At 43.2% G+C, this 15,264-nt stretch overlaps 1 protein-coding gene across 1 annotated transcript in view; it reads right to left on the minus strand.

The window, feature by feature from the left end:
* Nucleotides 1–6,128: 6,128 nt before the first annotated feature.
* TMTC4 (transmembrane O-mannosyltransferase targeting cadherins 4) overlaps nt 6,129–15,264 on the minus strand; it is a 59,042-nt gene continuing 49,906 nt past the window's right edge. The window contains exons 15-18 of the mRNA XM_069601950.1: nt 14,850–14,964; nt 13,711–13,823; nt 11,987–12,056; nt 6,129–10,102 (exon numbers count right to left, since the gene is read on the minus strand). Of these exons, the coding sequence (XP_069458051.1) occupies nt 9,954–10,102; nt 11,987–12,056; nt 13,711–13,823; nt 14,850–14,964 (447 nt within the window). The 3' untranslated portion in view covers nt 6,129–9,953. The remainder of the gene's footprint in view (nt 10,103–11,986; nt 12,057–13,710; nt 13,824–14,849; nt 14,965–15,264) is intronic.

Here is a 15,264-nt window from a genome sequence, read left to right on the forward strand (position 1 = left end):
GGACTCTCAAGAGTCTTCTCCAACACCACAGTTCAAAAGCATCAATTCTCCGGCACTCAGCTTTCTTTATAGTACAACTCTCACATCCATACATGACTACTGAAAAAACCATAGCTTTGACTAGACGGACCTTTGCTGGCAAAGTAAGGTCTCTGCTTTTTAATAAGCTGTCTAGGTTGGTCATAACTTTTCTTCCAAGGAGTAAGCGTCTTTTAATTTCATGGCTGCAGTCACCATCTGCAGTGATTTTGGAGCCCCCCAAAAAAGTCTGTCACTATTTCCACTGTTTCCCCATCTATTTGCCGTGAAGTGATGGGACCAGATGCCATGATCTTGGTTTTCTGAATGTTGAATTTTAAGTCAGCTTTTTCACTCTCCTCTTTCACTTTCATCATCTTTCACTTTCCATCATCTTATATAAATATAAAATTAAAGAAATAGAAATAGAAAAAAATTTTTATGTGATGAGAACTCTTAGGATATACTTGTCTTAATAACTTTCCTACAGGAGTATTAATTATATTTATTATCTTGTACATCACACCCCTAGTACTTGTTTATTTTACAACTTGAAGTTTTCAGTACCTTCAATTCCCCCACCCGCCCTGACGTAACCACACATTTGATCCACTTTTTGTTGAGTTTGTATGTTTCTCTGTTTTTGAAGTGTAACTGACCTACAATACTACGTTAGAAAAACTACAATGTTATGTTAGAAAAATCAGTTTCTCAAGGAAACTGATTGATCAATTCAGACAAGTCTTGGCTTCAGTTTTGGGTTGGTGGGTTACATCAGAGCCAACTGCTCTAGTGGGTTTAATAACTTGAGTTGACTCACAGAGGCTGTCAGTTGCCTGCAAATGGTATAGGTGAGTCCTTTGCTAGAAAGGATTCAGCCCACTAACAGCTGTTTTTCTGTTCATTCTGGTCTGATGCTCTGCTGTCCACAGTCTCCCATACCCTCCAGGCTCAGGGTCAAGCAGCTGGCCAACTGCTACACCCCAGGTTCAAAGCTCAACAAACGCTTTATCAACTCAAAGGATTTAAACTGTCAAATTGTCTCTTACTGGAATTATCCAGTTTGGTCATTTTGTTTTCTAAATACCAGCAGGTAATTGCCAAACTCTGTTTTCCAGACTTTTGTGTTAGAAAGTGAAAGTGAAGTCCAACTCTTTGTGTCCCCGTGGACTGTAGCCTACCAGGCTCCTCCATCCATGGGATTTTCCAGGCAAGAATACTGGAGTGGGTTGCCATTGCCTTCTCCAGGGGATCTTCCCAACCCAGGGATCAAACCCGGGTCTCCTGCATTGCAGGCAGACGCTTTACCCTCTGAGCCACCAGGGAAGTTGGTGTTAGAGGCTGATATATATTTGAGGCAATGCACAGACACTTTGTATTATGCAAAAGGGGCCCACCTCATTCCTTCTGACCCCTCCCCCGCATCTCCAGCATTGTAAGTACTACACAGTAGATGGGAAAATATATTCTTCATCTCTTGAAAAGATAATTATAATGTGAAATAAACAACAGAACCTGGGTGCTATGTACAGAGCTTGAAGTCTAATTGAATAACACTATAAAATTGACTGAAATGTTATCAAATCATTCTAGTAAATTATTACAAATAACCATCCTTGACTCTAAATATCCTGCAACCAAAATCCAGGCCACCACTTATTTTGTAAGTGGTGAATGAGCTCTACACACCCTCACTGCCCTGAGATGACTCACCAAACAAAGACGCAGTCAGGAGGTTTGGGGGAGGGAGAGGTTAGGTGGAATTTAAAAGTAATAGCGTTTTCACGGGCTGAAGGCAGAACAGGGCTGTGTGCCAAGGGTCAACATTAGGCCTGTGTTGTGGCCCAAGCTTGGGTTGGGAAGGAATTTCCAGATATGAGGCAGAATGAGAGAATAGAGTTTATCAGAGTGGGAGACGCTGTTAGAGAACAGCGGGCCGGCTCAAGGACAAGCCAAACCCTTTTGCGGGCTAGTAGCCAATTTCTAGAAGGCAATGGCATCCCACTCCAGTACTCTTGCCTGGAAAATCCCATGGACGGAGGAGCCTTGTAGGCTGCAGTCCATGGGGTCGCTAGGAGTCGGACATGAGTGAGCAACTTCACTTTCACTTTCACTTTTAACTTTCGTGCATTGCAGAAGGAAATGGCAACCCACTTCAGTGTTCTTGCCTGGAGAATCCCAGGGACGGGGGAGCCTGGTGGGCTGCCATCTGTGGGGTCACACAGAGTCAGACATCACTGAAGCGACTTAGCAGCAGCAGCAGCAGCAGCAGCAGCAGCCAATTTCTACAGCCTCAAGACAGAAAATTCCTACTGGAATGGGGGCATTAGGTGATAGGTTAGAATGCTATAGGGTGGGTAATAGGGTGGGTACTTTACCTAATATGGGGTCAAGTAACTGGCCGGTTTGATCAGAGGCTCATGGCAACAGTTGCTATGGGGCTTGGTCAGTTTCAGAGATTTTCATCCTGTGACCTTGGTACAGGGCTCCACAGTCTGGGCAGCAGAACCAACTGCTGGATCAGGATCCTATGAACTTGGAGACTAAAACTTTTAAGAGATGTGAATGGGTGTGTCCAGAAGTGCTTTAAATGAAGTTCTGCACAGATTGGAAACTGAGGGTGCTTGTGATGTTTCATTCTTCCTAATGATTTAAAACAGCAACATTTCTGATAGTGCTTTTCCAGAAGAAGGTTTCTCCATATATAATAAAGCAGCAGTCACCCTTAGAAGTGGGTTCCTTGACACATTAAAACCTCAGCATTTCTATGGGAAAAAACGTGATTTTCTCTTCACTCCCCACTGCCTTCATCTGTGCTATGTCAGCCTGATGAATGGCAGAGCAGAAATGTACTTTTTCAGTCTAAGGGACTTTTTAACCATATCAGAATATATCAGGATAGAAAGCTTCAAAATATTTTATTTCCACAAGAGTGTTGGAATTTCAAAAATTCTTACATTACACAACAGATTTTTATGAGGATTTATATAAGCACCCAGGTCGCTTTTATAACTTTTTATAGTGGACTTCTATATAAGAGTTAGGTTTTATATTTTAAAGGTTAAGCATCTATGAATATTTGAAGAACACTAGCTTAGTCCAACCCTCTCATTTCATGGAAGAAAAACTCGTAACAAAAGGAACCACCACCACCAGCAGCAGCATTATTTTTATTAGAAGCAACTGAGGCATGCAGTAATTAAATGACTCATTTCAGAGTCCTGGTAACTAATGGCCGGATGGGAAGGGTTCACGTCTAATTGAACTGTTGAAGCTTAAAAAGATGACTTACGCCAGTGAAGCTGGCCGTAGGGTAGCTCTCACACTCCTGGTCTCTGTTCTTTGCACCGTACCACCTTGTTTGCTGAGGTCTGCAGATTCCTAGACCAGTACTATAAAAGCTGTCATCCCTACCCATTATCAGAAAGTTCTAGAAATGAGCAGTTTTGAAAATTTTTGAGACAAGTCTCAAGTCTACTCATCAAAATGAATGCTGTTGAAATTAACTGCTGAAACAAAACTTTTTTAAGTAGTTTTTTTTTTTTTTACAGTTTATTTTTGATGTGGACCACTTTTAAAATCTTTATTGACTTTGTTTCAACATGGCTTTTGTTTGTTTGGCCACGAGGCATATGGAATCTTAGTTCTCTGACCAGGGAAGGTGAAGTCTTAACCACTGGCCTGCCCGAGAAGTCCCCCAAACTGGTTTTAAGTGATAGGTAAAATTGAATTTAAATCTACAGGGAACACATTTTCTCAAACACTTATCACCAGTAGGAAGCAGAAAGCTTTATTGGCCTCGGAAAAACGCCACATATTTAAAAACAAAACGATTAGAAATAGGACACTCAAGACGGTTTTGATAAACCATGTAACAGGTTTCAAGAACTCATAGAACTAATCAGGTGATAAGACTATAAACCTGAGATTGTTTCTGGGTACCTTAAGGTCTTGAGGATAAAAACCTCAAGTGAGTTAGCTCTCCTGCAGTTATTTATTGAATATTATTATGTGCCAAGAATGGGTCTAGGGCTTTATATATGTTTTCTTATTTAAACTTTCCAATAAGTCTGTGAAAAAGGTAGTATTATACACCATTTTAAGGGCTTCCCTGGCTCATTTGGCAAAGAATCCACCTGCAATGCAGGAGACTCGGGTTCAATCCCTGGGTCAGGGAAGATACCCTGGAAAAGGAAATGGCAACCCACTCTAGTATTCTTGTCTGGGAAATCCCATGGACAGGGAAGCCTGGAGGGTTATAGTCCATGGGGGTCACAAAAGAGTTGGACACGACTTAGTGACTAAACCATTAGCATCCACCATTTCATAGATGAGGTTCTGAGTTACTTGCTGGATTGGATCTCTAAGGCGGCCAGGAATGGCCACAAACTGGGTGGCTTGAAGGTGGATTCTTTACCAAATGAGCCCCTGGGAAGTCCTTAAATTGGTGGATAATACTACCTTTTTCACAGACTTATTGAAAAGTTTGAATGAGAAAACGTATATAAAGCCCTAGACCCAAGCTTGGCACGTAATAATATTCAAGATCGAACCTGGGCGTTCCCCATCGCAGGCAGATTCTTTACTGTCTGAGCCGGCAGGGAAGCCCTAGAAGTGAAAGTGAAAGTCACTCAGTTGTGTCTGACTCTTTGGGGCCCCAGGGGATATACAGTCCTTGGAATTTTCCAGGCCAGAATACTGGACAGTCTGTGTGCTATAACAGACAGTTGCTCAGTCGTGTCTGAGTCTTTGCGACCCCATGGAATAGTCCATGGAATTCTCCAGGCCAGAATACTGGAGTGGGTAGCCTCTCCCTTCTCCAGGGGATCTTCCCAACCCAGGGATCAAACCCAGGTCTCCCTCATTGCAGGTGGATTCTTCACCAGTTGAGCCACCACTGCTGCTGCTAAGTCGCTTCAGTCGTGTCCAACTCTGTGCGACCTCATAGACGGCAGCCCACCAGGCTTCCCCGTCCCTGGGATTCTCCAGGCAACAATGCTAGAGTAGGTTGCCATTGCCTTCTCCAATGCACGAAAGTGAAAAGTAAAAGTGAAGTCGCTCAGTCGTGTCCGACTCTTCAGGACCCCATGGACTGCAGCCTACCAGGCTCCTCTGTCCACGGGATTTTCCAGGCAAAAGTACTGGAGTGGGGTGCCATTGCCTTCTCCGAGCCACCACAGAAGTCCCTAATAACATTAATGTGGGATTTACCTGGTGGTCCAGCAGCTCAGACTCAGCACTCCCAATGCAGGGGGCCTGGGTTCCATCCTTGGTCAGGGAACTAGATCCCACATGCCATAACTAAGACCCAGTGCAGCCAAATAAGTAAACAAATACAAATAAATATTTAACTAACAGAAATGTTGTTCTGGAGGCCAGGAGTCTGAAGTCCAGGTATGGGTGGGGCCATACTCCTCTGCAGGCTCTAGTGGGAGGACCCATCCTTGTCTCTTCCAGCTTCTGGTGACTCCTGGCATTGCTTCACTCCAGTCTCTGCCTCCATCCTAGGTACAGCCTTCTTTGCTCTATGTATCTTCTCTTTGTTTTAAAAGATACCAACCATTGGATTCAGGGCCCACCCTAAATCCAGGATGATTTCCTCTCAAGATCCTTCACTAATTTTACCTGTAAGACCTGATTTCCAAATACAGTCACCTTCTGAAATTTTGGGTGGATATGAATTTTAGCGGGGGATACTAGTCGACACTCCCTACACTTGCCTAAGGTCTGTGAGGTTCCAACTTGGGTGTAACACAGATTTTCCCTTCACACTCAAGTATTATGCCCCCAAAGGCCATCTATTTCTAGATGATTACCAAGAGAGCCATACAGCATACACAGTTTCCTGAAGACTTAAAAGCTTGCTTCAGAAGAGCCTGCATTGCACACCCCGTCGTTCAGCCAACAATCCAAGCCTCCTGAGTTCTTTTCACTCAGCATCACTCTGGAACATCACCCCCCAGCATCTCCCCCACCTTTTGGGCAGAGCAATTTGGCAACTACTTTTCCATTACCCGACTTTCCCATATGGTGTCTCTTTACCACTAAGGCACCTTATCACAGCTGTATTATGAACTCATCCATGGCTCTCTTGAAAAAAGAGGAATCTGTGATGTCACACGTTCCTTTATTTACAAAGAAAAGTTATTTCAAATGATGCAGTAATTTACAAAGGAGAGTCCCCAAGAGGCCCCTGCAAGGGGGGTGCTGGTAACAATGCTCAGTCCTTGATGTCTACACCAGCAAGCCCAACCTGCGCACACAGCAAGGGTTGAAGTAACCTGGATTGTAAGCTCCATAGGGGAGGCATCACCTGTGATCATTGATCATATCCTCAGCAGCTAGCACACTGCCAGTGCACAGTTTGTGCTCAAGGAGATATTTTGAAAAAGATAATAGCATAAAAGTAGTCTGAGGGCCCCTTGTGATGGGACTCTTCTGTATCTTGACTGTTGGTCAGTCGCTCAGTTGTCTGACTCTGAAAGCCCATGGACTGCAGCACACCAGGCTTCTGTGTCCTACACTCTCCCGGGAGCTTTCAAACTCATGTCCATTGAGTCAGTGAGGCCATCCAACCATCTAGTCCTCTGTTGTCCCCTTCTCCTCTTGCCGTTAAGCTTTCCCAGCCTCAGAGTCTTTTCCAATGAGTCAGCTCTTCACATCAGGTGGCCAAAGTATTGGAGCTTCAGCGTCTGTCCTTCCAATGCAGGATTGATGTCCTTTAGGACTGACTGGCTTGATCTCCTTGCAGCCCAGGGGACTCGACGGTAGTGACCTCACAAATCTACCTGTGATAAAATCACAGAGCTGTCCCCTCCACTAAAAAGTTCTCCACTGATCTTTCATCTAGTGATTTTATTCACTGCTGATCTTTGCCTCAATCAATTAATTCACTGGGGACAAAAAAAAAAAAAAGGTTTTCTAATTGCCATTCTTTCAACATTTATTAGCTTCAGTTAGTCAATAAGAGAAAAATATTTTCCCCCACCAACTATGGCTATTTGGTAACCATGCAGTCATGACAGATAGGTCAAACCTGTCCGTTGAGAAACCTATAAAAGTGAAAGTGAAGTCGCTCAGTCATGTCTGACTCTTTGTGACCCATGGACTGTAGCCCACCAAGCTCCTCCGTCCACAGGATTCTCCAGGCAAGAATACTGGAGTGGGTTGCCTATACCTTCCTCCAAAAGTCAAGTCTATCATTTAAGGCAAGTACTGAGTCAAGCACCTCATTACTGGGAGGGAGGTCTTATTATGCCCACATTACAGATGGGAAACTGGAGTTGAGGCAATGCTAAATGACTTGCCTATGACATCAAAGCCCTAGAGCCAAGAACCAAGTGTAGTTTTTTTCACCTCAAAGTCTAATAGGTGTGAATATGAACATACATGTCCAATGCTTTACTGTGGGGCTTGGTCTATTCTGTGAGATTTTAACTCAGTCATCTGAAATAAAATGTAAAGACCATGCTTAAGAAATGTGATAGAATCAGAAACCCAAAGAGCCCTGTGAAGGCACAGTGGGCTACGTCTGCACGGTGCAGGTCTTAAGAAATAAATGTAACATTGCATTTAATAGGGAAGAGATGTACAGAGAAATAAAAAATATCCCCAGAGTATCTTCTGAGGCTTTGTGATGTTTACTATCAGAGAGGTGGAGAATTATTTGGACTCTCTGATTTCCCAAACTGGCAATGATCGCTGTGTTTGTTCTGATACCACCCCGGCCCTCAACTGAACCCCATACCATGATTGAGCAGTACAAACACAAGTTTAAGAAAAATATCAAAAACAAGGGGGAACTGGGAGTCAGATCTCCACTTTAGTCTTGTTAGAAGGGAAACCTAAGAAATGAAGAAGGTGGCTGCCTTAAGAAGGAAAAAAGGAGGAAGAAAAGATGAACAGCATGGCCCACTTCCAAAATCTGCCGAGATAAAAGGCTCCATGAAATGTCAATCAGGCGAATGACTGTTTTCTCTGGGCCGAAGGCAGCTTTGATGGAAGTCCTGAGATGGAGCAGTGAGAGCTATGGGGGTTCATTCTGCAGGCAGGGCGTCTTGATTTGACACAAGTTTTAGTATCAGTACCAAAAAAAAAAAAAAAAATCACAAACAGGCTGTTATAAGAAATGGTTTTCCTTTACTCTCAAAAGACAAGCGCTGTTTTAAAGAAAGAAATTAAAAGAAAAATCAACAAGCATATAGTACATCTATTATCTCCCAAGCTAAGTGCTATAGGAACACAATGAGCAATAAAGCAGCCCCCGCTCCTCAGAGCTCTATAAACTGTTATTGTTGTTTGGGGACCGTTTCTCAAAGGTTTGAAACAGCATTTTCTCTTCTGAGGATCTCAACCGTCGTAGGTTACAATTACCAATTTACAACTCTATGCTGGTTGGCCTCGGACCCCACTCCCCACAAGCGAGTGTAGACAATCAATTCATCTCAATGTGAGATCTACTCACCCCGTTTGTTGAACCTGGATTACTATTAATCGGTGCCTAAAACCAAATAGTGGAGGGGGAAACAGCAACCCACTCCAGTATTCTTGCCTGGGAAAGCCCATGGACAGAGGAGCCTGGTGGGTTACAGTTCATGGGGTCGCAAAAGAGTCGGACACGACTTATTGACTAAACAATGACAACAAAAACCAAATAGAAGCCACATTCTAGAAAGAATGAATTGGTCACTTTGATTTCAGTTTAAGGAAAGAAGACCAAGAGTCAAATATTAGGTTGCTCAAAATGTTCATTTGAGTTTTTCCATAACATCTTAAGGAAAAATCCAAACAAACATTTGGCCAACCAAGCAACTTGAAAATCAGCTATTAAGGAGGCAATATGACACTTTTATACTGGTTTGTGTAATAATTTTACTGCATAAGAAATTACACGGATTGCATAAATCATTAGGTCAACAGCAAATACAGAAGAATAAAACAAAATGAATATGATTATTCTGACCCAATAAAACATGATAAATTAACCAGTTCTTAAAAATATCACAAACTCCTCAAATGTGGTTCCTTTTGAGAGGAAGTTTACCTCTTGCATTTTTTGGATAAGACTGTGGTTCTATGAAGCTAAACGGGAAACGGCTTTCCAGCTACACATATAAAAACACAACTTACGTAGATGTGTAGCCCTCTTAATACTGGATATAACAAAAATAAAGACATTAGGCTGTCTGTTTTTATCTAAAGCATAGCTTGAATTTTCCATTAAGAGTGACAGTTTATGTAGAATACTACACAATTTTGCATGCTACAAATAGCACGAGTTGAAGAATCCAAAAAATATTGGAGGAGTGAATTTCTTCCTATGGAAAAAGTGTAAATATACTAGATGTTAAAATTTCCACTCTTCATTCAATTATTTGCCCTGTTCAAAACATAAAAATACAAATAAATATTTCCTTACAAATGAAGTACATAGCATATTGTTTGGAAAAAAAATTAAAAAACCAAAAATCTTAATTTACTTGTCATTAAATAAAAATTCTAATATACAGACACATTAGATATTTATATAAATGTAGGAGTCCGTTTGTCATTTTCTGTTCACAGTCAATGTTTAATAGTATGAGTCTCTATACAACACGACTCGTTCCAAATGCAGGTTTAATTCTGCTGTAAGTCGCTCAAGATAATTTTTTTCCTCTTTTTCTTTTTAATTAAAAAAGACTTTATTCTTGGCTTTTCAGAAGTTATGTTTGAATTGTCTGAAAAAATACAATTTCAATGCAAAAACCACATCAAGCATTCAAGAGTAAATTGCTGGTGCTATAATCTTTTTGCAGGTCTTTGTTTTCACAGGAAAAAAAACAATGAAGTAAACAACATGTAGGACTTTACATGGTTAAACGCAAGCACGAGATATGGACAATCTGCCTCATGCACACACACACACACAAACTCAAAACATGAAGGAAAAGGGATCAGACGTTTTTCTTTTGCATTTGTTCGAGCTTTCTTCTTAGAAGACCATAATTTTCCTTCGTTCCCGACGCTGTCGGGTCAAGCCGCAGAGAGATCTCGTAGTGTTTTTTGGCCAAGTCTAGATGGCCCCAACGATGATAGAGCACAGCTGAAATAGCAAGAGATCAATTTCATTGGAAAGGCTTCTGAATAACTTGCTGTCTTCCCAACCACTTGCACAAAGAAATATAACAGAACCTCTGCAAGCAGTTTTCCAAAACCATTGTTTAAAACAATACTGTTTGTACTGCCAACTTTATTTATTGTAATCATACCCCTTGGTGATCATCCGTTTAACCATTCCCGGTTACTCCCGGGGTTCTGAACCATCTCCCAACAGAAACAGCGTTACATAAAGAAGTAAAAGAAAAGTTCCTTAAGTTTGGTGATGCTGCCCTGAAATTTCCCGGAAGCTGGGCTGGATAGGGCTGGGCTGCCACACCACTTAGCACAAAGCCATCATGTAGAAGACCAGCTGTTCAGTTTTTTTTTTCTTTTTTTTTAATAATTTTTATTTATTTATTTTTGGCTGTGCCGGGTCCTAGAGGCTTCAAGGGTTTTCCTCTAGTTACAGTAAGCGGGGGCTACTCTTCGGGCTTCCCTGATGGCTCCGAGGTTAAAGCATCTGCCTCCAATGCGGGAGACCCAGGTTCAATCCCTGGGTCGGGAAGATGCCCTGGAGAAGGAAATGGCACCCCACTGCAGTATTCTTGCCTGGAGAATCCCACGGACAGGGAAGCCTGGTGGGCTACCGTCCACGGGGTCGCAGAGTCGGACACGACTGAGCGGCTTTACTCACTCACTCCTCAGTGCAGTGCATGGGCTTCCCGTTGCTGTGGCTTCCGTTGCGGCAGAGCACGGGCTCTGGGCACATGGGCTCAGTAGTCGTGGGCACATGGGCTTCGCTGCTCTGCAGCATGCGGGATCTTCCGGGACCAGGATCAAGCCCCTGTCTCCTGCACTGGCAGGTGGATTCTTTACCACTGAGCCACCAGGGACGCCCCAAGACCAGCTGTTTATTTAATAAAGATTCCCTTACACCTTTTGGCAACATCATAGCTTGTTTGTTGCCAGCTGGAATTCAGGGCTCTCACATCGAGATCTGACCACAGAGTGACAGTAAAATAAATCTACTTATTAGAATAGTAAGCCTCTGATGATTATAATGATTTTTTAAGTAAAATGAACTTTCGATGTGAGCAGTACAGCAACCACTGATGCTTCATCACTTTTTTTTTTTTTTTGCAAGGAGAAGCTACAGAATCTATAGGGAAGAGATTTGGTAGGAAAAACATTCACATGACTGAGCCTTCCAAATATCAACAAGCCTTGTTCTAAAAATCTGAATTACTGGGACTTCCCTGGTGGCCCAGTGGTTAAGATCTGCCTTGCAGTGCAGCCACATGCCCCAGGGCAACCAAGCCTGCATGCTACCTCTAGAGAGAAGCAACTAAGACTCAATGCAGCCAAATAGTTATTTTTAAAAATCTGAATTACTGGGATATAAAAATAGAAGAAAGGAATTCTAGGGTATAGATCACTGTAAATGCATTCTTAGTCAAGGCAGAGAACATACGAATGCAAGGAAGACCAGGTTAGAAGGAAGGTCCACTACAGAAAAGGCAAGCACACACAGGTCAGACTGCAAACTTCCAAAGCAATTCTCAGTTCACCAAGGCCAACACAGGCTAGATCTGAAAAACAACTCTCCCAAGTGATTTTACAAAAATGTACCTATTTCACGAAGTGAAAGTGGCTCAGTCGTGTCTAGCTGTTTTCAACCCCATGGACTCTACAGTCCATGGAATTCTCCAGGCCAGAATACTGGAGTAGGCAGCCTTTCCCTTCTCCAGGGGATCTTCCCAACCCAGGGATGGAACCCAGGTCTCCCGCATCACAGGTGGATTCTTTATCAGCTAAGCCACCAGGGAAGCCCAATTTCACTAAGATTATATAGAATTCCCGTATGATTCAAGTTGAAAATTTTCCTTACCCAAATTGCCATGGTAACTTGCTGTATTTGGATGAGCTTTAATTGCTTTGAGGAACAAAGCTTCCGATTCCTAGAAGATGAAACACATACAAGATAAGGTATGGCACGCAATGCAAAGGTTTCATGCACAGTTTCATCGCCTGTGGTTTTCAAACTATGAACGTGCTCTTTCTGTTCCACCAGATCCTCCTCCCAACACTGAGGAGGCCCAGCAGGGCCACGCTGTGTTGAGAAGAGGCTGGGAACGGTGACCCACTGCAGGGTGTGACGGAGCAAAGGTGACAGCGGAGTCAGGACAGTGGCCGAAAAGAGGATGAATATGCTAAGGACTCTGCCACCTGCCTCCCAGAAGTGGCGGGAATCCTGCCACATCAAGCAAGCAGCTAGTTCAGGGTGCAGGGGAGGATGAGCAAAGGTCAAAGCAGGAAAGCGCTGGGCTCTCAGAATACCTGTGGAAGGGTCACATCCGGTCACCATTGGTGAACTCATCTCCGGAATTCTCCATGTTAGGAGGTGGGGTCTGGGTAACCTCCCCAAAGAACCCACAACCCCCTGGGGAACCCAGAAGCAGCCCAGTCAGTTGGAGAAAATGAGCAGAGAGAATTGGGGAGAAACAGCTACAACTGGGTCCCCTCTGCACAGGTAGACTTGCAAAAAATAAACACGATACCCCTTAAAAGGTTATCGGTCAGCAAAATCTAGAAATTCAAAAGTGTATACTGAAGCTATGAAACTCCCTGAGTATTCAACTCGAAAAGGAGAGAAATACATGAAATAACTGCGTGTTGTTTCAGAAAATTATACTGACAATGCTATCTCTGAGGTTGTTGGGGTCTCAAAGAGTCAGACATGACTGAGCGACTGAACTGAACTGAATTGAATGCTATCTCATGAGCTGAAGAGAAGTAAATAACATGGGACAAACGGGAATTAATGAGTACTTCTAGGCCTGGTGCGATCAAAATCATGTACGGTCCTTGATTCGGGAAGGAAGTGCTTCTCTCATGAAAGGACTAAGACGTTGCTTCTAAAAGTGTGTTTTCTGTAACATCTGTGTTAGGAGGCCAGGATGCTGGTTAAAAATGCCTATTTGCTGACCTTACCCAACTGAGTCATGGGGAAGAATAAGCATTTGTAATCTCACAGGCTCCCTCGGTGGTTCTGACACACGGAATTAAAGTCTGAGATCAGTGCCATTGGGAACGGAGTCCCCTTCAGTACACAGGGAGTGATGCGCCCTGTGACTCACAGTCTACTGGCCTCTCCTGGGAGCCCAGTTACATACAGCTGAATCAGTTTTCATTGGTCAGAAATTTCTAGGGCTTTGCAGGCAATCTGTAACTTCCTGCAGGTGAGGAGAAACCTGGAAGCAGGAAGAACCAATCCTATCTCGCCTTGGACCAGTATTCTTTCTGTGCAAAGACCACCAGCCCCACTGCCAGGACAGCGTCACAGCTCTGTGCTGGGGAAGGGGCTGGGGAGTCCGCCAGGACTCATGGGCCTCTCCTCCCTCCCACATCTGAGGGCCAGAAACCATGTGGAGTTGGGGCCACAGAGGCACCTCTCGGGCAGCTTCTCCAGGATGCAGACGGACTAAGCCACGCTGGTATGCGGCTAGCACGGCTCGGGCCACGTTCTCAACTTAATTGGGCAGAAGTTACGTTTATGGTTCCTGTCAGCTGCTGGCATTCAGTGCAAGAAATCACGGCCTGGGGTCCACACACCTTGTATTTCTGGGACTTCCCCAGCACGTTTGCCAAGGAGAACATCAGAGAGTGATCATTAGGTATTAATTCCAGTGCCTCTCTGCCAACAGCTTCAGCTTGGGCTAAATTACCTATGAGTGAAAAATGGAAAACTCAAAAAACACGTTTGCACTGTAGTAGTTTTAGTCTAATTAACAAGGCTTTTGTGCATAATGTACAATTATGAGTAAACTTTGTAATGAAATAAATATGGAACATGTAACACACACACACACACACACAACACACACAACACACACACACACACACACAGGACCTACCAGCTGCAAAGCCATGGCAGTCCAGCACAATTTTGATATAATATACTAACAGTTTTGGATTAAATTCTGTCACAGCATGTAAAATCTAATTTTAATTTCCCCCCAGATACCAGGTCTACCCAAATAGGAGCAAACAAGCCTGCAGAATAAGAATATCCCAGCAACCCTTTAATAACTGAATATTTATAGTATTGAAGCTCACATTCTACACTTCCTTTAGAAACAAGTGCATTTCTCTCTCCACACTGTACAGATGGCTGACTAGCTTTAAATTCTGCCAAATGAAAACTATCATTTCTTATGGGATGGTTAGATTTTTTAAACTGGGGAATAGAGAAACTTCCAACTGATCCAGTCTCCCACATGCTAAGAAAACCAGGTCATCAAGTTTATTATTATCATTGTATCAAAAATAAGGATCTCTGAGGGTAAGTTTGAGGGCATCTCCTTTGGGTACCATCCATGAACTTTAGAGCATGGACTCAGCACTGTCCATTTCATAAGCCTGGAAGGCATCCTTACTCGTTTCTGGGAACCTCTAGCATCCTAGATGAGGCCCGTTGTCACATGACAGGCTTAAGATGAAATGAGATGTTAGTGCACACCGGCCCCATTACTCTACACCACCTCTATGCAAAGGGTCACTTTCCCAAACATTCATATTCCAGTATGTCAAAGGAAACTGCATATTCTAGATTTTATATTTGCCATGCAAAATACTGAACCCTAGTTTCATGTTAAAAAAAGAACTCTAACATACTATTAAAAAAACCCATCTCTATTCCTTAATTATCCAATGGTGCAGTACTGGGGACTGACTGAATCACTACTCCGCACCTGTGTTATCGAGGAGTATGATCATGTTGTTCCAGGCCAGGCTGTGCTCTGGCTTTAGCACGGTAGCGTTCCTCCACGCGTTCAGGGCATCCACGTGACGATTCAGATCTGCGTACTGAAAAGAAAGCATGGACTCCTGGCAATCAATCAATACTCCAATTCTCTTTTGCTTTCTCTTTCCAAGATCTAACCAACCTAGACCAAACCAAACTTGCATGTATCGAGCTTCCAAATTTTCACATTAACTCATTTAATTTTCCAAAAAATCTCAGGGATGAAGAGAACTATTCCCATTTCACAGATGAAGTAAACTGAGGCACACAAAGAGGAAGTAACTTGCCTAAAGTTCCACATCTAGAAATGGGAGAGCAGGGAATGGGACCAAGTGGTTTAGCTCCTCAGCCTACAACCTTTT

This window comes from Ovis canadensis, chromosome 10 (genome assembly GCF_042477335.2).
Source record: "Ovis canadensis isolate MfBH-ARS-UI-01 breed Bighorn chromosome 10, ARS-UI_OviCan_v2, whole genome shotgun sequence".
Classification (NCBI taxonomy): Eukaryota; Metazoa; Chordata; class Mammalia; order Artiodactyla; family Bovidae; genus Ovis; species Ovis canadensis.